We start from the raw sequence: 26,184 nt of genomic DNA on the forward strand, positions 1-26,184 counted from the left end.
TCAGTAGGCGGAGAAAACCTCCCTCTATGGTGGCACAGGGCGTTGGATTAATATATATTATTACATTCGGGCCGCGATTCCATCTGTTGTGAATTCGGTTGAGTGGAAGGAAGCTACCCTGCCTTTACCTTGTGAGACGGAATCATTCCTCTTGCTCCTTATGGTATACCTTATGGCATCATCAGCTATTAATCTTGTGATCTAAGGGGATCATCCGGCGTTCTCCTGGTCCTCGTCAACATTCGAATATTGCAGTCGAGCATCTCGGATCCTCCTCCCCCGGGTGTTCCGAGTTCCAAGCGCTGTAGAAACTTGCTTCATCTTTCGCGCACCAGGCTGAATCGTCGAGAGGGGATAGTTGTCCTGTGATAGGTGCTCTGACATCCCCTGCCCAGAGGAACTCTGCCCTCGTCTTGCTCCGTGGATGTGAAAGCGTCTACCTTATCGTGGGGGGCGTCGCGATGAGGTATTATACTTTCCAACCGCTCAGTACTGACGCTGAGCTCCATTGATCCCCTTGATTTTTCCGACTTTGTATAGTAAGTACGAGGATAGGATGTTCGGTATTCGGTTCAACGGAGAAAGCTCTAATGAGCTGTGCAGGGTGGTCTTCTCTCAATACCATCTCATTTCCTTTCTCAATCTCGTGAGGAACGAAATCGCATTCTAGTTCCACAGCGCTTCGAGGAATTCGGGGCGCATCGCAGGAGTCTCGCCGATTCGCTATCACGAGAGCCTGAGGCCTATCGATAGGACTCCCTGCGGAATTTCTCATAGCGACAGGACAGAGTAAGTCTCATAAAAATATCGATAGAGGCTCTATCATAAAAATTTGATGTCTCCAACAATGCTACGACAAGAGAGCGCAGCTCCCCATAGTTATTGTGGTTGCACGGCTAAGCGCTCGCCGGACAACGACATTTCAAGACATTTCCGGAACATCTTTCCCTTCTGCAAAGTCCAATCGTACGTACGAGATTGGGGCTCAACTTTGAATGAATGTTGCATCATCGGTAACATCGTTTTTGGAATAATGTGTCGTCCTGTGTACCTCGGGGGGCACCCAAACAAAAAATCGGACGAAAATCGAATTCCAGAGGACTGCAGAGGACATCCTTCGGAGGACCATTAGTACGACACATATAATGCAATGGCTCTTGGGGACGCTGTCCCCATACGATTCGATCATCGCTCGTTTCATCCCCGTCCTCAGGGTTCTTACCATTTCGGAGAAGGCGCGTTCGAGCGGGCGTGCTCCCGAAGAAAGTTCCATTGTAAGCAGCCCCCACAAACGAAGATTTGTTATCCTGTCGAAAGAGGAAACAGATGGTTCCCGCGGGATTTTGGTGAGCCTGCGATGGAGGAGTCGCCGTCTTCTCGTCGCAGAATTTTGTTATACGGAACTGTTTCTTTTGGCACGGTCTCGAATAAAGTAGCAGAGCTCATTTAAGTACTCTGAGTACCGAGGACGGGAAAGATTATTGCTCACTCTCAGGTGGCGATAATCCGGGATCGGCTGGTTAGTATAAGGAGAAGATATTTCAGAAAAGATGGAGAATAAGGAGAGAATTCGGCTTTCCGATCCGATCGCGGGCCTGGTGCTATCGTCCTGGAACGCACTCTTCGCGCTCCGAGACCAGAATAGAATTCTTTTCAAAGCTAGACGGCGAGAATCGTGATCTCAGCAATATCCCTTGTATCAGGAAAAACCTTTCTTCGGTCAGGAGTAAGGAATGACTCAGAGACAGTAACACACATCCCCGGCTCGAAGACCTTCTGCAAGTTCTCACACAGGGCGCCGAGAAATGTCCCACATCCAAAAAAAAATTCCGGCTTTCGCGCCCGGACCGCTTCGGGGCTCTCTAAGAGGATTTCTCCAATTGTCGCTATGCGGTCCGGGGGCTTCTCACGCCTGAGAGGATTACCACTATCAGCTGCTGCCAGAGGAGCGACTTCACGGTGCGGAGAAGAATTCCGAGAGGGACAGAGCTGGGCAGCGGAGCAAGGAGCGACGAAGCTTCCTCCATTCCGGGAATCACCTCGTCCTTCGTTACATATGATGCATATCATCATGAGCTGCTTGAGAGGTTGGATACAACGATAGTTGTCGGAGGAGCATACTCCGAACTCCGAACGCTCGGAATGGCTCAAGCAAAAAAGTTCGGAAGACATTGCTGACAACACTCCCGAATTCTGCTCCACGCCTGATCGAGGAGCTCCAATCCGGTCATTTGGGCCAAGAATAGATGTGGTTGGAACCCAACGAGACCGAAGGATAAAAGTGGCAAAACTCTAAATCTTCGAGGGGAATTCGGTCGTGGCAAAGAATTGCGTTGACAAGCCTTCTCCGACTGGTGGACAGGGACCTAAGAGGACTAGGAGACGGTTCGGCGAGCAGCACCGTGCAGGTAAGGGTACACGCATCTAAGGCCCTGCAGGGGTTCTCTGGAGGAAACGTAAGCGAAGCTGTTGAATGATGCTGCTCAGCGAAGAATTTAATGACGCGTCTGTTGCGCATCGTTTTCCCCCGAGAGCCGCTCGTGCCGTAAAGAACATGCTGCTCTGAGCTAGCAGCATATGCCCACGGCTGCTACGAGCATATTATTTATAGCCCTTGAAGGCCCTCTGAAGCGAGAAAATGGCTGGTGCCTTGCTCCCTGCATTCTTGCGAGCAACACTCACGAGAGTCCGACGTCCTCCGTACGATCGGGAGCATTGACATCAATATCTTGCCGTGCAAGTAAATTCGGAGTCTTAAAAAATAAACATTGAAATCAAATCGAATAGTTACAGCGGCAGATATTGACGCTCACCCTACCGCGTGCTTTCAGCTCATAAGGCTCCTGACTGATTGTGGGATCACCTAGGCTGAGCCGATGAGGTTCCTGAACGATGTAGACGATCCGGAAAACACAACGGCATTGCCAGTTTGGACATTGAGGAGAAAACTTGGGGAGAGAAAGCCCCAGCGAGCTGCTGCAGAGAGGGACGCTCCGACCGGGGCGGCTCTCTCGAGGCGCGGCGTTGGGAGGCTCGATATTGAGAGAGGCGCTCCTTTGCTCAGAAAATGATGTTCCGGCAGTGAATTCGGGGACAATTCTCTGGAATATCCGCCCGGGGGCGGTATTTTAGTGCAACGCATTCAAAAACGGGGATTTCCCGATTCGTGCCTCTGTCGCGCTTGAGATGTTGCTTCCTGCAGGCCTACGTTCGGAAGTCGCTCTCGATGAGCTTCATCGACTTTTATCCTAAACTCTCTAGCTTAGACTCGTCAATTCCAATCTTCTCATCCTCCTTGCGCCTACAAATGAGAGCTGATTGCTCCGCCGTACGGAGCAGTCAGTATTCAGACCTTGATAGCTCCTTATATTTTCTCGTTGTCGCCTGCTGAGCACACGATAATACTCAAGCAGGCTTGGATCGGCCGACATGATCCTCACTGTAGAGCCGGGAAGGCGGAGACATCCTGTCCCGAAGCTGAAAATCCGTCTCCCTTGCAGAGTAAGTCAGAGAGTATAGCTGCCTGAGAAAACGTATACCATCTTTCCGATTTGACCCCCGTGGAAACCGCGTAATGGTGCATCCAATCCTTCTGCAGAGTACCCCAAGTCCGCGGCCATAACCGTCCGAATCGGATCGCTAACCTTCGGCAGCAGTCGCGAGTTGCACTCCCCACAATCTCCGATAGCAGGCTGAGATACCCGTTGGATGGCAGAATGCCTTGCGCTCCGCTGAAAGGACGACCGCTGATGCCACTCCCTGGAACGAAGCGGAAACGTTTCCGCGTCGAAGGACCACTGAAAAGAGATGGAGTCAGCATCCACCTTGACGAGAATTCAAATGGAGCTCAATGCGACTCTACAATCGGAGAACCAGAGAGGCCACCGCCTAGCTTTGCGCGCTGAGCGAGTCCCAACCGATATCTCTGGAAGCTAGAGCTTGCGTGTGGGCACGAAATCCCCATACGGGATTGCGGGGAATCCCATGGCTCAAGGGCTCAGTGACGCTGAGTCGGCAACAGGCAGGGCATCGGGACCGAAGTAATCCCGTGGATTATAAAACAATCAGAGCCAAATCCTGCTAGAGTACCTATCAAGTCCCCCCAGGTCATGTCTGTCCGACGGTTCGAGCTCGGCGGCAATTATTGGTTTTCCCGGATTAGAGATATCGCGGTCCTCAACCGCCGCCGATTCGGAATGGTCGTGGTTTTCATTTTTGAACCTCGGCCTCACAGAGTCAGCTCTCGTACACGGCGAGTACATAGTAAAAGAGCAAAGGAGAGTTAGGGTAGCTCTTGGGCTTTGCTGCGGTTGAGGGGGCTGGTCCCACTTCCGTTGGCAGGGATCATAGATTTGACTGCCCTCACTACGAGGACATATCGCCGTGATGTTTCGCGGCTTCCGTCGTCTATCTCGGAGGGAAGTGGGGTCCTCACTGCAGGTGGAGTCCGGTTCGGAGGCTCGAGTCACCCATCGGAAATTGGACTCAGCCTTGCGAGCGGGGAAGCCCTTGTGATGCCCAGTGGCACCTCGTACAACTCGCCTCCGGCTGGTCTACTCCCATTGTAAGCAGCGGTGAGTTCTCCCCACGTATGTGCCTTCGGGTTTCATCATCTCCTCTGGCATCATTGGCCCTCTGTCGGGGGCTCCTACAGGGACTACGCTCCGAAACATGTGCCCTTCGATCCCGGTTCTGCTATGGACCTGTGGACCATGAAAAGCGAGATCTTGCTCCTGCGATCGATGGAGGAAAATATCTCTAACCCGGAAGTCTCCAACGTTGTTTATTCCGACTCCTCAATTAAACAATGCCCGTTCGCTGTACTTTTCATGAGGTCGAGGGAACTCTCGCTAGTAGATGAGCCCCGCTTGAGCGTTTGAATCCGAACCGAAGGCTGATCTCCACCGTAGATCACAGAGGAACCGAGGTTACTCCGCACACATGAGCGTCTGTACGGCAAGTCGCCGCTGGCGAGGCGAGGAACAGGGTTCCGGTAGCACATATACACAGCTGGTAGATACCGCTGTATGGCGTTCCTGATTTCGACGGAATCGGGCTTCTGATGTTGTCCATGATGACTGCGCTCGCGGAGAAGGTGATCTGGAAACCAACAGGCTCCGCTAATTCAGGTGGAATATAATAATTTTTCGTGCAGGGAGCGCTGGCTCCTCTATCGTAGGTACCGCGTTCTTCCCACGAGCAGCCCCCTCCCTCTGTGAGAGACGTGTCAGAGTGCGTCTACAACATTCTGCACATGTCATCTCGAGTTCCCAGTATCTGGCTTCAAGATGGGAATCACCATATTTCGGGAAAGCTATCCGGCATGTTCCTGATGGGGTGAGAAAGTGCGTTCTGAGGAGTGTAGGGAAATAATGCGGTAAACTCGAAGGTCGGGAGTGAATAAGGTATTCCGCGATAGCTTTGGATACTAATATTCACCTTTCCCCGAGCCGATGTGAGCGTCATGTTTCCGTACGACTCGAAGAATATACTTCCACTCGTCGATCCTAAGCTCACTCCTTCAGGACCCGACACCAGGAGCTTACGAGTAGAACTCTCCACGCGGAGACCATCTCGATTCCTCAGAGCAGAACTCTGGACCGCACCTTGAACGCGAATGCCGCCTGAGCCTAGAGGAGGGAGACAACAGATTATAGGCACATACATGCGAAATGTTTGAAAATATTCTGCCAATCGGTTTCCTGAGTGAGACCCGACCGGCCGGCTGCAATAATGCCTTAACGTCGTGTTTCTCCTTCCTAAGATACGTGAAAGTCGGAAAGAATCAATCCTGACGCGTTCCTACAGGAGACGCGGATATAATGGCTTCTCTCATCCGAGGTGCTGCGTGTCAAATCTGGAGCTGGCGGAAGACCCAGGGCGCTGTTCGTATATATTATTTATTCCTCTCACAGCCATCCAAGAATCACATCAAAACTCTCCAGGTCACCGATGCTCCCTTGTAATGGAGGTACGCCTATCGGGGGGCAGGTATCGCTCATTGGTGTCGTTCTTTTTCTCGAAGCAGCGAATCATTCGAACCGTTCTGGGCAGGGAAACGAGCAAAAGTCGCGGCTCTCCGCTCCCCGGACGAGCGATCCAAATCTCCTCGCCGCGAAGCAGGACCGTCGGAGTCTTCAGTCGGCACCCGAGACGTGATCTCGAAGCTGGGCGGCGGAACCCGGCTGAGCTACTCTCCCCTCCCCCCCAGAGTGGAGAGAGGATAACGCTCGTTCTTCGATCGACTTGGCGCGATCACAATTCCTGTCGGGGTCTGGGGGAAGACCACGTGCGTGCTTGCCATGAGGGAAAAGAGGATAGGTCAAATCAACGGGAGAGGCTCTGTTGCGAATACGGATACCACACGCCAAAAATGCGACAGCGACCCAAGCTGTCGACTGCACTCTGGCTCTCGAACGAGCCGATGGACATTCGGACAGGATGGACCGGAGGAGAGATTTGCTGAATCGTCAGACAAGTCTTAGGATGGTTAAGTTCAACTGACAACTACATAGGGAGGCTCCAGACGCCGTCTCCAGGACTTGGGACAGATTTGGAGAATCTTCTCCAGAAGCCTACCAAACGAAAAGCTCCCGGGAGATTCGATTCCCTTCAGAATTTTTCCGGCTACGAAGGGGGCGCTGGAACAATTCTCAATCCTTCTGGAGGGAGGTTCCTCAGCGCACACACTCTTTACGAGACAACGTGGAACCGTGGCCGAGCTGCTCCTTTCCAGGGCTCGGAGGAATTAACGACGGAGAACAATATCCCTCGGGAAGGGAGAATTCGGCACCCCGTGTCTTGAGGCGTCCATCCATGACTTCTCGAGAATGGGATTCCAGAAGTGCGGTTGATGGCGATACTATACTTCCCCCGGTACCCGATCGCGGGAGATCATAAAAGAATACAGGGATTGTTATCACAGCAGTACCAGAGCAGCTGCCGAGAGAGCCAATCGACGTACGCGCACTGCTTCACCAGGCGCTTGACGGAGGAAGCGATTGCACGTTCTCGTGCGAACAGATCTCGTCTCAGAGGGGTCTGCAGCATCGCATTCGCGGTCTCACGAACTCGAGAGATTCTGAGTAGGAGGCAAGTTGAGATCAGGAGCGGGTTTCGGAATTTGCAGCATTCAGATTCGGAAACTGAGATCCAGACGAACATCGAAGCCCTCGGAGATCATCACGGCTTATTCCTTCTCAGGTTCCTTCGTATTGGCATGCAAGGCGGCTGGATCTTGTCGCGAGACCGATAGAAAGATTCCTTACCTTTGATCTTCAATGTGTGAGCTGATATCCTCGAATGCTCCCCCGTAGCATGGAAAATCTGCTTGCCGTCCGTGTTGTGTACGGTGAAAGTATCAGCCATTACACCAAGGTGTCTCGGAGCTACAAAACGGCAGAGGCATTTTGAATAGTTTTTATGGACATCTTATTTGACGCACGCATCTCGGAACGAGACGAGGCGCTCGCAGGACTTCGAGCAAAAATTCATACGCTCATACATATGCCGTTCAAGCAGCGCGACGACAGTGGACACCGAAAGCGGGATCGAGGGGTTGACTCTCAGCGAGGATGGCAGAGAATTCGGACAAGCCCCAGTTTTCTACGTGCTTCGCACCATGCAGTATCGCTCGAGATAGGGGCTCCGCCGATTCGAATAGAAGGGTTCGAGACTAGTCGTCTTGGGCTACGTCAAAGAGCAAAGACTCATCGATTTGCTCTCAGCGGACATCCTAATGTGCGCCTCGACGACCATCGTGCTCGATAGACCCCCGGAATCTCGCGGGGAGTATCGATTCTGATCAGGTGATCAGGCAGGGGGGTCCTGCATTTTCATGCGAAGCATCCCGCCTCAAGGTATCCTCGAGTCTTGGGATTTCGGCCCTCTACCGAAGGAGCGGCGGCGATGCATGCACTTCTCGCTCCGAGTATGGGAGAACACCTCCGGTAGTGAAGTTCGCCAAAAGTATCGCATCCTCGGACTCCTCCTCCTACGATTAGATATTAGAAATTACTCACCGATCGTCATGAAGGAAGACGGGAATCGAGGAATCGTACCCTTCGATGCGAGCGTGATGTTCGCGGCCGAATGTACGAAAAGGGGGCTCTCCTGTAATATTCCGAAATGGTACATATCAACTGTGGCCTGAAATGGGCATTCTTTTCTTATTCTACCCGAAGAACAGGGAGGATAGCCTCCGTCGCGTCGTCGTGACGGAAGAGGAGCTTATAAGGTTCTGAGGGTGTTCGCGTCGAAGCTACCGAATCCGCATGTGATGCGACACACGACGCCGACGGTAGACCCGAAAATCGTGGTGGATGCCCGATGGAATTGGAGATGAGTATGTACATCAAGCGGGGAGCCAACTCGCGGGACAGAAGGGAAGGTGCGGGAGTAGGCGGGTAGCACTCACCAGACGGGAATGTATGCTCCTCACTGCGAGTCCATTGAGAAAATTTACCGCGTTGTCGCTTCGGAGAGACTTGTCGTTCACATTCAATGATCCCATTCCGTGGAAGGAAAATCTAACCGCTTTCGATATCAAAAACGTCATCAAGATATTGATCGAAACAAGCCAACACAGGCTGATAAGAAGAATGAAGAGATACTTCTTGCGAATCCCTGTAACCCCGATTTTGAGATTCATGAAGGCTCGAGGATCTCGTGCGTAAATCGTTGAGGTCTGCAAATAAAGGATTCCCTCCGTTTAGCTGCGAATGCTCAGGATAGAGTCGGTGGAACTCCGAGAATTTCAAGTGCCTGAACCCTGCCTTCGACTGATAGTTTGGGGGAATCCCGATTCTGATTTATAGTAGGCTGGGCTCCTCAACTCCCTCACTTCTTGGGAATTCTGGCCTAAAAGAATTCATCGGATAGCTGGTAACTCCTGGGGTTCGATTCTCCGCTGCGTGAGGGATTCTTCTTGAGAAAGAGCAGTTGTGTGTCGGAGAAAGATCCGTCCCCCATCTCAGGGAGACGCCGGAGCAAAAAAATTAATGAGAGTGGCCGGAATGTAAAAGGGACGGTGGCACAGCGAGCAGTCCATCGAAGGAAGCATTTCATTGGGCATGATTTCCAGCAGGTACATAGTGAGCTACTCATCGACACTCTCGAACCGAGCGTTGTCCAAATGATGAGCATGTGTCTGTTCCCCGTGGCCCGTGCTATCCTCTGATCGTTGCGAGCGGACCGAGCGACGGCTCGCTCGACTCTCTGTCCGACGTGTAGCTTATTCCGCCCTTGAACTGCATATATAGCCAATCAGGCTTCCGGCTTGACTGCTTTTCGGTCTCATGAGTCCCAATCACGGGCGAGCCCGGTAAGGATAGGGGAGAATCTCCAGGGAGCCCCCATTGAATTGCCGGGAGGAAAACGGGCTCTGGGTCCCTCCTGCTCCCTCAATGAAGTGTGCGGAATACATTCCTCGAGCAGAGCAGACAGATATCCGACACGATCGTACGAAGAGGCTCCTCTGCGGGGCGGCAGCGAACTCGGCGCTTGGACTCTATCAAGTTGAGTCGACCGAGCCGGGTTTGTGGAATCGAGACACGGAGCGAGCTAAAAGGAGTTTTTCGGACAAAAATGTACTCGTCCCTCTGCCCCATCTGAGCGCCCATGCCGGTCTCGACAGTTGCGACGCATTTCGTTCCGATGGCCCTTTCACACACAATCTCGACTGACGGAATCCGAAGCATTCGGAGTTGCTCGAGTTATCATCAATCATGGAAAATGTAGGTGCGCCTTCCATATTCGCACCGACAAGGGAAGAGTTGATACGCTAGCGACCGACTCGACCCGCTCGCCGAAGAAGGGAAGTGTTATCAATGCGGAGCGAGTATGACTGCACAGATATCACTGTGGTCCCGATAATCCTGAGTAGGAGTCAGGCGGAAGATACGGCCATGAATCGGTGTCGAGAAGGAGCTTGAGGAGGGGAATTTCGGACGGGTCTTAATAGATTCGCCCGCTGACGATTCCATGTGACACCGCTCGCCCTATGGGCTCCGGTAACTCCCTCGAGCAATGAGGTTCCCGAGATATCGGAGACGCGAGTAAATTATTTCCGAATCGGCGGGATCTGCGACTCATTTTCCAAATCGGGTGCTCAGCTCCACTGCTAAGCATTTCTGATAAAATCCAAGAACTCACTGGATCGGGTCAGGAGCGATGAGATAAGAGCGAGGAGGAATTCTGCAGGGTATCGCGCCTCTTGGAATCTTTCGTCGAAACGCTAATCTCATCAATCATCAATGGGCGATCCTGAGCTGGGCTGCCCAAGAGTCATCCGGCTCGCTCAAGGCACAGGGTTAAGTGATGGAGAGCCAGAGAGGAAGGAACGGAGGTAGAACGCGGCACAAAACTCAACTGTCCCCATGAGAAATTCACCCGACTGGTAACCTCTAGACATTTCTGGAATCAATGCCCGGCGTCCCATTCTCATGGGTCTTCTCCTCCATCTAGAATCTTCGCTGCCCGAAATCACTCTGTAAGCGGCAGCGTCTGTTGCTTACCCTCTGAGACCCTATAACTCGTCAGCAAAGCCACACCGTATGCACGCGGCTCCACCGTATGCACGCGGCTCTCCGACGATTCTGCTTACAATAAATTAGTGTTATTCTAAGTTCTGTATGCGAACTCACTCTCGCAGGGACCGTCATGCTTTGTCCGGCATGGTCTTGATGAACGACGAGTAAGTGATGCACTGCATCACTCGCTTGGCTCATTTTGGAGGTTTCGGTCATTGTCGACACGACCCACGAAATCGCGAACTTGACACAGCTATCCTAAACTAGGGAAGTTCGGCCTGGCGGAGATCGGGGATAACGATGCTCGTTCACGAAGCTCGGTGGCGTAAGCAAGAAAGCTCAGAGATCTTGAACGAGACCACGTGTCATGCTCGAGGGCGGGTTCTGAGAGAGGACCTGACCGGGCCCCGCCCCGGAGCGAACTTCACTGAGAGGAGACGGAGATCACAAGAGAGGACAACCGCAAGGATAGATCCGCTCGCGGACCCATTTTCTACGGCTAAAAAACCCACAGAGGGCGTGATGACGCCAGTTTAAAGGAGCCTTTGGGAAGAACGCACGGTCAACGATTAGCCCACATTCATCGCTGTAGAACGCATCAGCCCTTAGGCAGGGAGAGTGAGGGTACGAATCGCTGGAAGAGGACACTAACTCGATCGTGAAGATGCTCAGAAATCGGGCATCCCACGAGGAATATATGAACTTATGGTAAAATATGCGTGAAGCCGTGTGAGGCATCGCAAAACGCTCGTTTTGAGCTCAATGGGACCAGGCCCTGATGGGGACTCCGGATCCTGAGACTCGAGGATAACACTCCTCCGGGAGAAAATTATGATGGTGAGAAAAGTTCTGTCCGAAGAGATCAGACGGACAAGTAAGTCGTGGCGCGAATTCCGCGATCCGAGTACGCGAACATGCATAACTTCGCATGCATAAGGAGTGACTTATTTTGGCCTACAGAAAGCTCGATCTCGCTCAACTGTGTCAATCCTGACTGATGAGCGTAGGAATCGACTCGGTGCCTTGGAAAAATATTTTCGGACATCGCCGCGGGCTCGCCAGCGACTCGAGCGATTCTTGTGATATTCTTGATCATCTGCTGCGACTGCCACTGCGAAGTATTCAACGCGAACTCCAGGTTCGGGTTCACCCGGGCCCACCCGATTTCTTCCCAGTGAATAACTCGACCGACGCGAATGCCCTCTCCGGTGTCTGCCAGCTCCTCCCTTGAAACAACATCATGGACTAAGTTCTCGACGGGAGCATAGCAGAATCGCGCCGCAAGAGAGTCGCGTTCAAAAATCGCGCGAGAAGCGATTCGTGGGGCTCCATCGAGGGAAAACCTCTTGCTCGAATTGTCGTGTTGGAGAGTCCCACGGAGAAGGAAACGGATAGGAGCCCCCATCTGCGAAGTCATCCTGGATGGAAAAATCCACCTCATTTCGTTGAACGGAAAGATTGAATGATACTCGAATTACCGAAAAATTAAGTAACGATCTCGGAACGCGTACCAAGTGCCTCTCGCGTGCAGCTTACCCGATTAAGACGGAGCCGTGATTCGAGATATTCCGATCAGAAAATTGGGCAGCTCCTTCCCTGGTTGTTTCGTCTAATCAACCCCCTCATTCCACAAGAGCTTCCTCGCTTCTCCCTCAGGAGAAAGTTGGGCTGAACCGCGCGCCCATGGAAGCATCGGATGGAACGAATGGGTCGACCGACAGATAGCTAGCTCCATTGTTGTGCGAGGTTTTCCGATAATTACAGACCTCCGAGCTTAGTTATCGTGTTTCTGAGGCTCTCCCCGGACCAGGGAGAAGCAGCAGCGAATTTCGGTCTGGTCTCTGTTCCTCTCCTCTCTTGAGAAGTCCATTGTGCTTGCACAAGAGGTGATGGCCAGATTAGGGTCATGGAGTGAAGAGACGAATATAATTCGGGGATTTGTGTCAGCTGAGGCTGAGATTTTTTGCCAAGTGGGGAACGCGAGACAACACCTCAATTAGGGGAGTTCCTACCCCTTCAAAGTTCCTCTGATTCCTCCAACTCTTTAACTTCCTTTAACCTCCAACTGCTCTAGATGACGAATTATATGAATCTCATCAAGTAACCCAGACTCTCAGTCTGTCTCAATCTTCTAGATTAATAGAATAACGTCGCTCTTGATTCCTTCTTCCAGCCTTTGGGCATCGCCAAGAGTGCTTTATATGGCCGGTATAGATATGGGGGAGTCGAGGGCAGTCAGCGGTCGTCTCAATCGCGCACTTCTCGGGAGAGACCGACTGAATGAGAAGATGGAATATGATGATGTTAGGTGAAATTACCTGTCTGCGACTGCTGCGGTGCGAGACACTCCCGACGATGGATGAGCGCCTCAAGCGATCGCTACTGAGTGGCAAATTTGCTTGCCTCCGCATCTGTGGCTTTTCTTGGACTCAGGAGCGGGCGTGGTGCCGAGTGCCGACTCGACCGCTGCTGAGGAAAATGACTGCCCCGCTTCATTGCGGAGCCAGCAGGAAGAGAGCGAGAAATCAGAAGTTTCAAACGAATATAGGTTGATCGTAAATGATCCCGCATTGCAATGAAGCGCGCGGAACGCTCTTTTCGTCGGAAGAGCTCGCCGATTCCTCTGCGTTTCTCAGCGGCCGGATAAGTTTTCGGGAAGAATGAGCTCTTGGTTGGCCATACTAAGCGGGACGAAGAAGTTTTATGTCGAGCGCTTCGGGTATACGTTGCCCGAGAACATCCTCATTCCCGGGGGCCTTGTCTGTTCTCTCCGGCGCGGAGACACCAGCCGGGGAGCAGCCGCGTCCTCTTCTCATTTCATTGAAATTCCATTCCCGTCAAGGGTCGTCAGCGTAGCGGAGCTGGCGTCGGTTTATCTCCTCCTCATGCTCCCTCCGCTCGCTGCCGATCCGGGGGTCGGGCAGCGAGCTGCCAAGAATGATAGACGCCGGCATTGTATCCATGAAGCGTATCTCCGAAAGTCACAAAGGGAGGGAAGGAGGTGGGTTGCTTGATGACGACGACGTAAGTAGTGCAAGCAAGGGTCCCGTCCACTCACCGCACGCCATGAAGCTCTTATCGGACAAAAATTAATGATCTATTTGCTGATTTACGAGATTCCGCGCGGGGAGTTCGGCAAGGAATAATTGTTCTCAGTATTCCGCCTCCTGGGGATCGTCAGAGCCTCGATGCTGCGAGTGAAGGAAGCCAATCATGCGCGACCGATGCTGTAAGATCAATCGAGTCCGTCTGCGAGCGTAGTGCGAGGGACTAGACATTCGTCCGCGTCAGGAACAGGACCGTAATTTACGATACGAAAATTGGTCGTGGATAGGAGTAGGGAGCGGTCTCCAAAAAGTCCTCGTCCCTCCCAAGCTCTCGGGCTTTTGTATGGTGTAATTGAGTACACGATCGCGAAGCGGACTCGCTCCTCACACCTCCCACTGTTTTTCTTAATCCATTGAGATTTCAAGGTCAAGAAATCATATTGCTGAAAGCTCGAGAAATAAGGGTGACCGCCGCGTGCAGAGTCCCACAGGAGCAATAGGCCGACCTGGGCTCGAATCCTGGCGATAGAATATCCATTTCCAAGAGATAACTCCTCTGACCCCCTTCCGCAGACGTCCGACTCATTCCCTCGGACTGCCAGACATTTTCGGAAACGGAGGGAAATCATGAGCTTGGCATATTCCTCCCGGCGGAAGGTATAAAGTGAGCTCCGTCTGATCGGATCTTCTTGGAGGCGCTTAAAAAGGTCGAGTTAGGCTGGGGATCAGATCAGGCGGGGTCTAAGACATCGAGGTTGCGACTCCAGACACTCTCGGCCTCTATAAGAAGTAGATCCGATTGCGCGGAGCACCGATATGGCGAAGCTTACTGTACGTGTCTTCTCGGAGTCAAAAGCAGAATGGAATGGACTCCGAGTGCAGACTTAGCATCGTTTGGGCTCTCATGGTGTCTCCTGGCATTTCAGTGTGCCTCATACAGTAGAAAGTGTTCAGAGTTCTACCATACTTTTGCACGTGCTCAGCGAAAGCTGCTCATAACAAGTCAGGGAAGGGGGTGGGGGGTGGAAGTCCGCCGATCGTCCATCATAGGGGCTAAGAGTCGACGGACGCGAAGTCTGAATACTGTACGAGTCGTTCGCATACTGTTCGCTTCTCCTTGGATCCTCGCGGAGGTCACTCTCGCTGAAAGTCCCGCCATCACGTCACTTGCAGCGTAAGCCATCTGGTCCGAGGGATGCCCCAAAAGTCCCAGGAGTTCGGAAAAGCCTCTATCGCTGTCTGCATTACTGGATGAATCGCGAAGCAGTCGAGGGGCAATTTCGCGGTGCTCGAGGATCGAATCTCCTTTTCCGCTCAGGGCTGCCATACGTGCGCGATCCTTGCCACTCATCTGGGTTCCTCAGCGGGATCGGCACGATTTCTGTCCGTTTTCCGCGTAAGCCCGCATGCATCCTCCGACTGCCCGTCGGATAAACGATCCAGGCATGAAGAAGGCTCTAGCTGGTCATCAGTTGCTCGCGAATCCAGCCATTTCGGCAAGTTCATCTCAGAACGTCTGGCTCGATTTCCTCGGTGGCGGCCTCATGTATTTGTACCCATAGATTGAATTTACATTCTTAAGCATACGAAGCTGCGAGGAATGACGCATGACTCCACACGCGGATCACCGTGAGAATCCAACATGAGGGCGTCTGTGGTGTTCTGCCTCTTACAATCTTCGAGCAGAATCCGTTCCTCACTCCTCGCATCACCGAGTGTCGAGCCCAAGGATAAGGCGCGAGATGAGAATGTGGCCTTGGAGCTCGCTCCTCTCATTCGACCCGTTCGAGCCGAGTTTTCGAATCGCCCCATTGCTTTCGAATGATACCTCATTTATGCCACGTATTTCCCGCGTCTCAAAGTCCCACTTGTGTGCGATCCGGGCTGGCTCGGGTATCGGCCCGCTCGTCGAATCGATCATGCCACGGTCGCGCATCGTTGTGAGAGCGTATGACTCTTCGCCGTCCGCTCGAGGATACAATTCTGTTGACTTTTTTCGTCTGTTGAATAGATTTCCCGCTATGGTGCGATTGATTCAGCAGCTGAACAGCTGATGACCTATTGGATTCATGGAATTTTTGTTCCTATGGAGCTCCGATTTTTTTCATTGGCCTCTTTTTACCCTCAACGCAAGCTTGGCTCCCGCGGAGGGTCCTCTCCGGAACACACTGCGACCACGCCCCCTCTCATATTGGCGACAAGAATAGCCTTTATCGGCAGACACAGCTGTCCGGATGCCTCGATGCGATTCATATTGTCCTCATCACATCATACATATTGGACGCCCTGTGGTGATGGTACACATGAGTAAACGGCGACTTTCCCAAAGTAGCTGCTCCGATGGGCGACCAAACAGTGAAGACGACGAGGACAATAGTCGAGTTCATATCTCGAGGTACATCCCAGTGGATGGATCCCGCCTGTAACCGACACTTTCCCCGAAGAAAGCACCGCGGAAATATGCGAGCTCCCAAGGCTCAGGTTCCCAAGGAAACATGAAACTTGCATTAGGGCGCCATACGACACAATGCGGCGATACAGTACAGGGCGAGACGACATCCGATTCTTTCCTCTGTCAAGCAAACTCTTCGGGACTTAGTCCCGCATCGGCCCCACGATGACTGTTCTCCCTCTCTTGCCTCCCTCTGGAAAGGGTCTGTCGAAGAGGGCGCTGACATCGCACTCTGTAGGGGGAGTCCGCTCTGGACGTCCCTCGTTTCGATTCAGGTGCTGCGAAGACGTGAGGGACGATCTGAAAAGACGTCGAACGTGTTCCATTCCCATCCCGATCATCAAGGCTCCTGTGATCTCCGTACGATACGGGCTTGCCTCCTCGATCCGGAATGGAGCTGATCGATGGGGTAGAAGTTAATTCAACCTCATGTGAGGGGTCCCCAACCAAGATTCACGGGACTTATTCTCCGTCAACATCTCTTTTTGGCTTCCAACTGCTGATTATACTCACGGCGCTGATAGGCAGCTGTACACTCTCCATGAACATTTTTCTAATACGGATTTTCCATGTGACAAATGGTGGTTTGAAGTCAGTGAAATTTTCATCAGAGTCAGAACTGTGGTTCAAGGATGATGTCATTTTCGCTGAAATGCTGAGGACTAGTCAGCTCACGCACATTAGTCGCAACAGGGTACGTCGTTTCAGATTCCACCCGGTTTTCAGAATTCAGCAGGAAAATGTGGAAACCGCGCCCCTGTTTTGGTAGAGACATGCGAAGCGTTTGAGGGCTCATGATCGCCTCAGTGTCGTTCAGGGCTCGTGCTTAATTCGTTCTCTATTCAGTAAACTTCACTATGTGTGCGGCCCTTGCCTGAGTTTTGTCTCCTGTGGTAAACAAGTAAAACAAACGTGAAAGAAACGGTACACTGCAGACCTTGTGCTGGTGCTGGATTACCCCACGAGGCCCAGAGCGCGAGCCCTACGATTCCTGCGGGGCGTGAGGCCCCATTTTTCTTGTTGCTCCACGAGGCCCTCCATCCAGATCGCATCGACGGATTCTGGTTTCCAGTACACAACCGCGGCCATTCGTGAATAAGATATGCGGATATCACACCTACTGAATAGTTTCAAGATCTTCGCTGGTTGCTCTTCCATTTGACCGACGCCAACGACTAAAAATTCTTTCCTTAAAACTCTTATCGATGGATTGGAGAACATCTCCGCAGTATAGTCGGCCTACCGGAAAAAGTCCCGGATACTTGCGTGGTGACGGTCGGCTAGCGCTTGCGGAAGATCGTAAATCGAGTATTTGTCTATTTTGACGAACGGGTTCACTCCGACATGCCGGATTCGCCCTCGGTCGTTTTGGATTACTCGGTGGTCGCTTCGACATTTTCCAGCCAGCCGACTTCAGAGCGCTTTCTTCTCGCTTGGGATGAGCATCCGAATTTCTCGCAATGCTTAGTATTTTCTGATGACGCATTGTCTGGATATCGCGTAGTGCGCTCGGGGGCCTTCACTCAGAGAAGCTCTCCCCCAACACCGAAACCCTGAACACTCATGAATCCGAGAAGAAATCGACCCTGCGCATCGGGACCCCCGATCCCACAGAGGATGGTTCTCGGACTCAATACGACTATTTAGAGTGAATGGGCACCTGCGGCAATATCAGTCGCCTTCTCTCACCGTTCTTGTACGGCCGGGAGTCAATTCGCAAGGGTTCCCTGATTGTGCATGCTGGCCTGTCTCCCTCACGGAAGTTGGCCGAACAATCGCGGCGGAGTTGGACTCTTAGGAAAGATACTTGAATATCCCGCACATGACTCCAGAATGCGACGACTGTTCGCGAGATTCAAGCGGGTTTTCATACCATCACACATGTATTCAGGCAAAGATCTAGCCAAGACTGACTTCGCGGAATCGCCGTCAGCTGAAGTAGTTGGATCGGATGTATGCAAGAAACTTGAGGATCCGATTCTGAAGGAAATTCTCGTGATCGTAGGGAATCGATGGCTTCGTGTTATCGTCGGGGCGAGGCATCCATATCGAATCCAACGCTCGCACCGGGAAAGTCAACTCCCTGACCTTGTCAGACGGAAGCTTGGACGTTCGCGGGAGCGTGTTCGCAGTTCATTCAACCTCCAGTGGAGATAATGTTGTGTTCCAAGCTGGTATCGATGAAGTTCTTATCTCTGCGAGCAATATTCCGATCGAAGCATCCGCAGGATTCACGCTCCAGGGCTCACTCATATCAGGAACGATACGTGGTGATCCAACTGAAGATTTCAGGTGAGATAAGTCTTCAGGCCGTTCCGGGTCGGCAGTTTTGCCATGGACGGGGAAGGGGATCCGGGCATTGTACATTTGCACATTTTTCTCCCTCTCCTCTCGGACTTTTTCTGTCTGACTGAGCTCTTCCTCTCGTAGGGTCGGCTCACCAACGGAAAAGGTCACTGTCCGCAGCGGGGGTGACACCGTGGTCGTTTCTAAGTCTGAGTATGTGGTCCTCAAGTCTGGTGTGGATGTTGGACTGGAATCTGATAACGGTGCAGTAAGTAGAGAGCTAGAGATTGGCTATATTGTCTCAGATCATGGGGTACAATATTCCGATCACGTCGTGGAGCTTCGGAGGAGTCAAACTTCTCTCCGGAATCGTGCAATCAGAGGCATCGCTCTTACAGGTGATTATCGACAGTCCGAAGCTCGAAATCAAGAATCTGCCCGTGTCTGAGTTGAAGAGTGTTCGGGCTAAACGGGAGTTCCATCATCGAGGAGACTCGTCTTCCGCAAACTCGAAAGTCGATACCACGTCTTTCGCATTGTGTACCTGCAAGAATGGGAAAGTCTTCTATGTATCCGACGAGGAGAACTGCAATGCTAGTGTGAATTTCTGCAAAGATCAAGAGGACGAAGCAATCTTCCCGAGACCACCCTGAGATCTCGACTATGATTCCTAGACACTATCGCGACATCTCCTACTCACGCTGATAATGATCAAACAAAATAAAAGCCGTATGCTAGAACGATTACTTCTCGAGTTTTCCAGCGAAGAGCTCGGGCTTCTGCGGCCGTGATTCGCTGGGATTACGTCTGAGTTCTGAGTTTGCGCGCATTCCTCAAGAGCACCGGCACTGTGCATGTACATATTTCCGCATGACTGGATCCGCTCCGACATAGACCAAGTCGAAAAATGGATATATGTACATACGTTCATGTGTAATGGGTGTATGTACGGTGACGGCCGGCTCATTTTGGATCGAAAACTGAGCCTATAGGGAGCTTCCACATCCTTCTGCAGGGCAGTGAGTACATTCGGTAGGACCACCCCTCCCAAACCGAGGAGAAAGCGGGGGCCCATCGATCGACCATTTTTCGATTTCGGCTGAGGGAAAAGTAGATGAGAGCCGTTTGGAGCAATTATTTTTTCCTCGAGTCTACTACAGAAGCCCCCATAAGTTCGTGAGAAGCAGTCGAAGCGACAAGAGAGGCGTCAAGCGGCCGACGATATGATATCTGAATGGTAGAACTCGATCATCCCGAATCCATTGATCCTCGAGATCCGGACCTCTTTCTGTCGATATCTCGGAAACTATTGGTTCAAGGGGAAAATATTCCACGACCTTTCTTGTTCATGAAATCATGAGATCGATCAATTCAAGATATTACCAAACACGGTTTTATCGTGAATGAGGAGAATCGATACCGTGTGTCGGACACCAGAACTCCTGGGAGTGAGGAGACATCATATTCAGATGTGAAATCTAAAATCTGAGGGTAAGCCGTGATACTTTTTTCGCTTGACCCAGCCGATTAAGAAACGGAATAGAATAGAAAAACCAGGTTTCGCATCACCTGTGGTATCTTGGGATCAGTATGTGCGATCACCTTTACGACTGAGTGAGCAAATTTCGCTCCCTGAGTCTTGACACCTTGAATGAGATATTCATCGCACTCGCGGGTCACAGGCCTTTAATCGCCCGCAGCTGATCGTGTTCCAATCATTAGTATTGGTCGGGGATTTTCCGCTGTGAGCGTCGGCTGGGGAATTCGAAGTCTTCCTCCCAAATCACGCCGCAAAGGAAAGAGCAACGGGGATGAAGAACAAATAAAAAACAAAGAAGGCTCGAATTCGATGATTTAATACAGAATCTCCGGTCGTGAAGCAGGCTATTTGGATCCTGAATCTACGATGAATGCACCAGACAATATCGGGCACCGTGAATACGCTCATCGACGGGACGGTCGATCTGCTAAGCCCATATGATTCAGCTGTTGCTGGGGCCAGTGAGCAATCAAGGATACTGTATGGGCGATCCGGGGAATATGATAATCAATCGCGGGGTGCATACGCTCCGTAGTTCTCGTCTATGCCCGGATGAGGAGAGTAGTCCAAAATCTTTCGCCACGATCAGCGTTCCGAGGACTTTCTCATGTAGAGCGGAGCCTCTGTCCGCTACATGTGCCAGTGGGCTGGGCTGGCCGGGGCTTCTTCTTCCCTATTGTCAAGAGACGATGCCACCGCACGAGAATCCTCAGTGCAGCCCGAATGAATCGAATGTTCTCGATCTGTGTTCGAGTGTGGACTTGCCGTTACCCGACTCCCCAAGCCGGAATGCCAACAGTTTCTCTCAGCGCCCCGTTGAGCCCCATGAGTTTAGCAGCACTGTGAGTAGCGTAAGATCGGACCTCGACGGTCCCTTGGAAAATGTCCCTGGTCGATATCTGGCAGAGTTTGCCCGCCTTCTATCAGGCGCTCTGGCTCCGGTCTTCCGGCCGATATCTTTCGTCCCCTTCCTATACAAGGTTTTTTTCCAAGTGCTCAACGAGCACATGGAATGGATCCCCTACCTGCAGTCCATATCTGGGCATGTATTCTTGCGATTGCCTCCCTCTCACGACTCGGAAGAATAGGTGCTAAAATCAACTTTCCCGTCCAAGCACCTATAAAGAGCCTTATTTGAACCTGTGATATTTTACTGCGTTGCTCTTTGGGGAGGCTCGTATGAAAATGTCATCCGAATCGCGCTGGTACTACGAAGTGACGCTCTCAGGGCGATGAGAGGTCTGCAACGTGACTCGTCAGCTTCCAAATGGTATTCCAAATTCAGAATACTAAAAGTCAAAGGCTTAGCCTCCCTCAGACAGGAAATCCTGGTACACAAGGTCACCGCAGGACGCATAGATCCAGATGGACCATCTGACTCCCTGAATCACCCCAATAAGTCGGTCAGAGCAATCATTGTACTCGAGGGATACCGGCTGGGAAACAGACGTCAACGAGCCATAGCTTCAGCCGTCATTTACCGGCACTTCGGAATCGGTTACCGAAGCCCATAGGAAATGCAGCCTCAGAAGCGAGCTTAAAGAGTCAACTGGCAGAGCTCTTTCTCCTTGAGCAGCACACAGCTCAAACAAAAAGAGCAACGGTCAGAGATTATTTCCGATAATTTCTATGTGAATAATCTATATATGTCTGGAATCCGGGAGGATCTGTTGTGAAATAAACAAACAACCAAGTCTGTTTCCTACCTTCTCCGCGGACGGGCGACGATGTAGCTTCATCTAGCACCTGGCTGAGCAAATAATGGCTTCGAGCGGCCGAGAATCGTGGGCCGACAGAACGCCTGAACTTGGAGTTCGTGCGAGTGCTGCGTCATCGCCTTGCCTCTGAGACCAGCGCAGCGCGGCGTTTCACTGTGTTGTTTGAAGTCAGCGGCAGATGTTACCTCCTTCGATGACAACCGTCCCCGCTTCGTGAGGAGGCAACAGCTGTATGGTGCAACAATAAGATATAAACAGAGTCCCAACCTTCACAAGGGACTTCTCCGACGTTGCATGCTAAGGAGCCACTGGGGATCGGGAATCTATCGCCATCTGGGACAACCAGTGATCTGATCTCGAGAGGAGCCATCAGATACCCGAAAGCTGAGCTTCGGGCCTCGGATTCTCAAGCAGCAATCAGGCTTGACCCTCTCGCTGGAATTCTGACCGGGATAGCTGAGCTGGCTCCTGCCATAGCTCAATCATCAATCGATCGACAGGTGAATATTAATGGTCGCTTCTCGATTGCAGACATCAGATTTCCACTCGATCATACGAGACGCCTCTCTGAAGCACTTCTTCCGGGCTTCTCGGGAGCTGTCAGAAAGTCGGATGGAAATGGCTCCTTCATTCGCGGGTGCTGCTGGAGTGTTCCATTTTTATCGCGAAATCTCCCAAGAAGCTCCCGCGAGGCACCACCCGCTTGTCTTTCCCGTCGTCGGCTCCAAGATTTGGCGGAAGTTAGCGAGCTCGTCAGAACGAATTCAGACTGGGTCAGAGCGAAGAAGAGGCTCGAGCCTTATTCTGGTGTCGGTGAAAAGCATTCGCGTATTCTTAGCGAGAGCACTCAGCATGTGCACGTATCGCTTGAACGGCTTCCCGCGGCTATATCGCTCCTGGCAGAGAGGGATTCGCTTTCTCGGGGTCCTGCCTTCTCGACCTTTTCGTGGATCTGACAAGAGTGATAAGGGAGCACAAGAGACGCTCCTCAGCAAAGGAGACTGCCGCTCATTGATGAGTAGAAGTCGTCTGCAACAATGCTCTTGAGCGTCTGTCTCAGCTGAAGTCGACAGTCATCCTCCACAATTCTTGGGAAGCCAGGTACTCCTCCGTCACACTACACTTCCGTTTTCCCCCGAACGCGATTGGGCGTCCCTCCTGGTACCGTTCAGAGTTACATTGTTTCGAGAGACCGGGCCTACACGACTGGAGAAGCGAATATGCTCATTAAACGGATCCGAATAATTTATATCCTCAACGTGATACCGACCGTTTCGCCGAATGCTGTATGTCTGGATCAGGTATGGACGGAACACCGCTCGTAAAGACGGGTAATAATTATTGTCACTGCCATCAGTTTATTCTCATTTGCTTGACGCTCTCATCTCACAATCAGTAGCGAGTTCTCGCCACTTAGCACAGCGGCGAGTTATGTATTGAGGAAAGACTACTCTTTGATCTAGAATGGAAATATGCAGAAATCGTCAGCTCCTCGAACCTACCGCCGTAAGAGAGTTCTGGTGTAGCATCTAGTCTCTGAGGATGCTCCTTTGTCGAGTCACACATCAGTCGTTCCAGTATTTCCTCTTTTTCGAAGAATGCGTCATTGCATGTACAGATGACATTGCTCAGGCTTCCCGGCAATATTCCCCTCTGGACGCGTATGGCTTCGCTCTCCGCTCCAGACAAGGATGTCACGTTCCTGGTTCTCAGTATGCCAGCCTGGAGAGGCTGGTCTTCCTCTGTGGAAGTCAGTGTGATGTGCGCACATCGGGGTTCACATTCGAGTTCACTTCGTCTCTGGGTCGCCTCCTTCCCGAATCCTATCTGATCCGTCATATTCGCTATGGAACTATGCTATCGACTCTTTCTTCCACTTTCGTCGTGTCAAACAGAGGTGGGTACATAAGCTTCATGAGCTGAATATGCAACATCATGATGAGTCCTAGAGCATGTTCGGCGCTTAGAGAATCATCCATCGTCCGTGACGACTGACCGACGACACATGACTCCTTTCCTTATACTGCGCAAGGGTGAAACATAAGACGGTTCTTATTGCGTTCAAGGAAGAGCCCGCCACCTAGGAGACTGGAGCGGTTCGAGGAAGCGAGAGCAAAGAAAATGTAGGTTCTATGGAAGTGGAAGGGGATCGTGGAGGGAAATTTGAGAGTCCAAAGTCCACCGCCGAAAAAAGCGATGTGTCGGTGTAAAAGAGAGAACCGCTTTGACAATCCCTGAATCGGCTAGGAAGCGGACCGTGAAAAAGCCATTTCACACTTCAGGGAACAATCCTCATCAAGTGCGGCTCGCTCACTCCGGAGCCGAGATTATCGTGACTCGGCCCACAGAAGGGGAATCCATTTTTTCATTTTGCCTCCCCGTGTGCTTCCTCCTCTCGCTCGTGTGAAGTCTGGGTATCTATCGCTCTCTCAATGTGAACGAAATCGCCATATCCGAAGGGGCAAAAGGGATATTTTTTCCCTCTTCATTGGGTGCCCTTAGAAACCGTCATTCGAGCCGCTCGGCACATGATATAGTCTTCGATGTGCGCCCTCGCTCGGAAACAGTCTCTCATCGAGCCATGAAGCCAGGATCAGGAAGATAGCCTCCTCCCCGTGATTCTCCATATACCTGAAAACTACATATACGTATGTCCATATTATCCGCGAGCCGGTTTCCATTTCCTCTCTTGGCGCGACGCATCCAAATGAGACCTATGCTCTGCTCCGCTGTCCATCACGGGTACCCATTTGCTCATGCAGTACGATTCCAGACAGCTTATTTTTATTCTTGATCTTTCTAACGTAGTAAATAAGGTATGATCACCCTACTCCGGGCAACCCGTCACCCGAAGGCATTGAGCCGTGAACAGCAGCGGCGTTCCCTCTCTGAACCTCTATCGACAAGCGCTGAAGGAGGAACTCCGTGGCCCTCTTATCGCCCGACTCGGACTCGATACGAGCACCCAGATCTCGGAGGAAGGCCTCTGTGCCCTCACCGAAAACTCCGAGAGTCTCAATCGCAACTGGTTGCACAATGAAGCGGCTCTCAAGAACCTGATACTTGTCCAGCTTTTTCCTCTCCGCGAGCCTTGCAATCGCACCTCCCGAGCGGACCGCAAGGGGCCTATGAGAGGGAGCGAGAGTGTCCCACACCGTGGCATCCCAGACGAGAGCCTTACCTGCCCTCCAAGGCGAGAGTGTTTGGCCATCCGGGCGGAGGCCTGAGCAGCTCGAAAGACCGGTGGGCTCCAATATGTTGGCTATCCTCGCGGATAGAAGGGCGCAAGACAAGAGCTTATTAATAGCTCTATGTCTAGGATGACGGCCCACACTCCGGAGGCAGCTCAACCCGTGTGCGCCAGAAGCTGAGACCTGAGCGCAGCAGCGTGCGCAAAGATGGGGAGAGCAGATTGCTATCCCTAATCGAAGACCGACAGCGATGCGGAGTGTGTTGTTGTCCAGCATCGTGCCAATCGACGGAGAGGGTATAGCTTGAAGCCATCTTCCGCTACTCGGGTGGAGCGCCGCGTTGAGTCTCGCTCTGAGACAGCTTATTATTCACTAATGCCCCCGTTATTATCTTATCGTTCAGTTTGAACTGGAGTATTCTTGGAACGAGGGTCCAGGGTTCTGCTGCCCGAGAATAGGAATATCAAGCTCCATGCCACCGGAGGAGAAACCCTCGGGTCTACAACGTCGGAGCTCACGGTCAGATGTCTCATTACCGCGGGGAACGAGGCGGAAAACAAGAAATAGGATGTTGCTGAATACCGATCTCTAAGTCTGGCCCCTCTTTCCCCGTTTTCATGGGTTATCCAGCGAAGATTCTGACTCCCATCGCCGGCACCAGTCGGGAGATAACCAGTGGAGCGGATATCATCCCTTTGCCTAGCCTTGAGAGCAATCCCGAGGTTTATTTGAAGGATGTTCCCGATGAAATTACCATGTACAGCGCTCTAATATGGGGAAAAATATCATTCCGGGCTCGCCCCCATCGCTTCGGAGATCAGAACACTCGATACATTGATTGTGAGTATCACTCTTTGTTCCGAGCTTCTTCTGCACGACGCGACGGAAGAATTCTACGGAGGAGCTCTCGATCGAATCGAGTACTCTGCTCGAATCTGTTCAGCGTTCCGCGTGGGGGAACAGATTTGCTTCATCCTATCTGCGTGATAAGGATGGCCATAGCGGGGGCAAAGACATGTAAATCGCGACAGAAGCTTCCTGAGGAAGTGCGGAGATATGCAGGAGTCTCCCGATAGCAGAACCATGTGGGAGATGAACCGAGAAGTAACCAATATGTAAGAATACGTGTGATGGAACTATGCAAATACATGCGGAGATAAGCAAACATGCACGGGGTGAGCTTTTTTAGAAGCCCCATTGCTCCATTCCAGAGATGAGCAGAGAAAAAGATGTTGGTGAGTTATCACTCATCACTAGGGATGAGAGTCCCATGAAACGCTTACTTTAAGGCATATCCGCATATTTGACTGTTTTCGGAGCTTAGAGCATATTCCGATATTTCCTGCATGTTCGAGCATAATTAATCGTTTCTCGCCATGGAGAGAGCTTCTTATCTCACCTGGGACTTCCGATTCATGCTA

General features: G+C 51.8%; 2 protein-coding genes across 2 annotated transcripts; one reads left to right on the top strand and one right to left on the bottom strand.

Annotated features, from left to right (window-relative positions):
* Nucleotides 1-4,911: 4,911 nt before the first annotated feature.
* Nucleotides 4,912-10,848, bottom strand: LOC100899390 (delta-sarcoglycan). The gene is made up of 6 exons (XM_018641086.1): nt 10,644-10,848; nt 8,417-8,686; nt 8,022-8,112; nt 7,269-7,388; nt 5,440-5,630; nt 4,912-5,100 (listed from the first exon to the last, which is right to left on the bottom strand). Exons 1-6 carry the CDS (start codon nt 10,743-10,745, stop codon nt 4,912-4,914), a joined length of 963 nt encoding a protein of 320 aa, XP_018496602.1. The 5' UTR covers nt 10,746-10,848.
* Nucleotides 10,849-16,419: 5,571 nt separating this feature from the next.
* On the top strand, nt 16,420-19,048 carry LOC100899530 (delta-sarcoglycan). Its single transcript, XM_029112636.1, has 5 exons — nt 16,420-16,729; nt 17,962-17,969; nt 18,034-18,320; nt 18,459-18,582; nt 18,713-19,048. The coding sequence occupies exons 1-5, from the start codon at nt 16,420-16,422 to the stop codon at nt 18,965-18,967; spliced, it is 984 nt and encodes a 327-aa protein (XP_028968469.1). The 3' UTR covers nt 18,968-19,048.
* Nucleotides 19,049-26,184: the final 7,136 nt, after the last annotated feature.

Source organism: Galendromus occidentalis, unplaced genomic scaffold (genome assembly GCF_000255335.2).
Source record: "Galendromus occidentalis unplaced genomic scaffold, Mocc_1.1 scf7180000075708, whole genome shotgun sequence".
Taxonomy (NCBI): Eukaryota; Metazoa; Arthropoda; class Arachnida; order Mesostigmata; family Phytoseiidae; genus Galendromus; species Galendromus occidentalis.

Coding starts and splice junctions, on each gene's coding strand:
- LOC100899390 (XM_018641086.1), bottom strand. CDS start 10,745: ATGACCGAAACCTCCAAAATGAGCCAAGCGAGTGATGCAGTGCATCAC. Junction 8,687..10,643: donor GCATGACGGTCCCTGCGAGA/GTGAGTTCGCAT, acceptor CTTTATTTGCAG/ACCTCAACGATTTACGCACG. Junction 8,113..8,416: donor GGAGCATACATTCCCGTCTG/GTGAGTGCTACC, acceptor GGAATATTACAG/GAGAGCCCCCTTTTCGTACA.
- LOC100899530 (XM_029112636.1), top strand. CDS start 16,420: ATGGAGCTGATCGATGGGGTAGAAGTTAATTCAACCTCATGTGAGGGG. Junction 18,321..18,458: donor GATCCAACTGAAGATTTCAG/GTGAGATAAGTC, acceptor TTCCTCTCGTAG/GGTCGGCTCACCAACGGAAA. Junction 18,583..18,712: donor TGGAATCTGATAACGGTGCA/GTAAGTAGAGAG, acceptor TCGCTCTTACAG/GTGATTATCGACAGTCCGAA.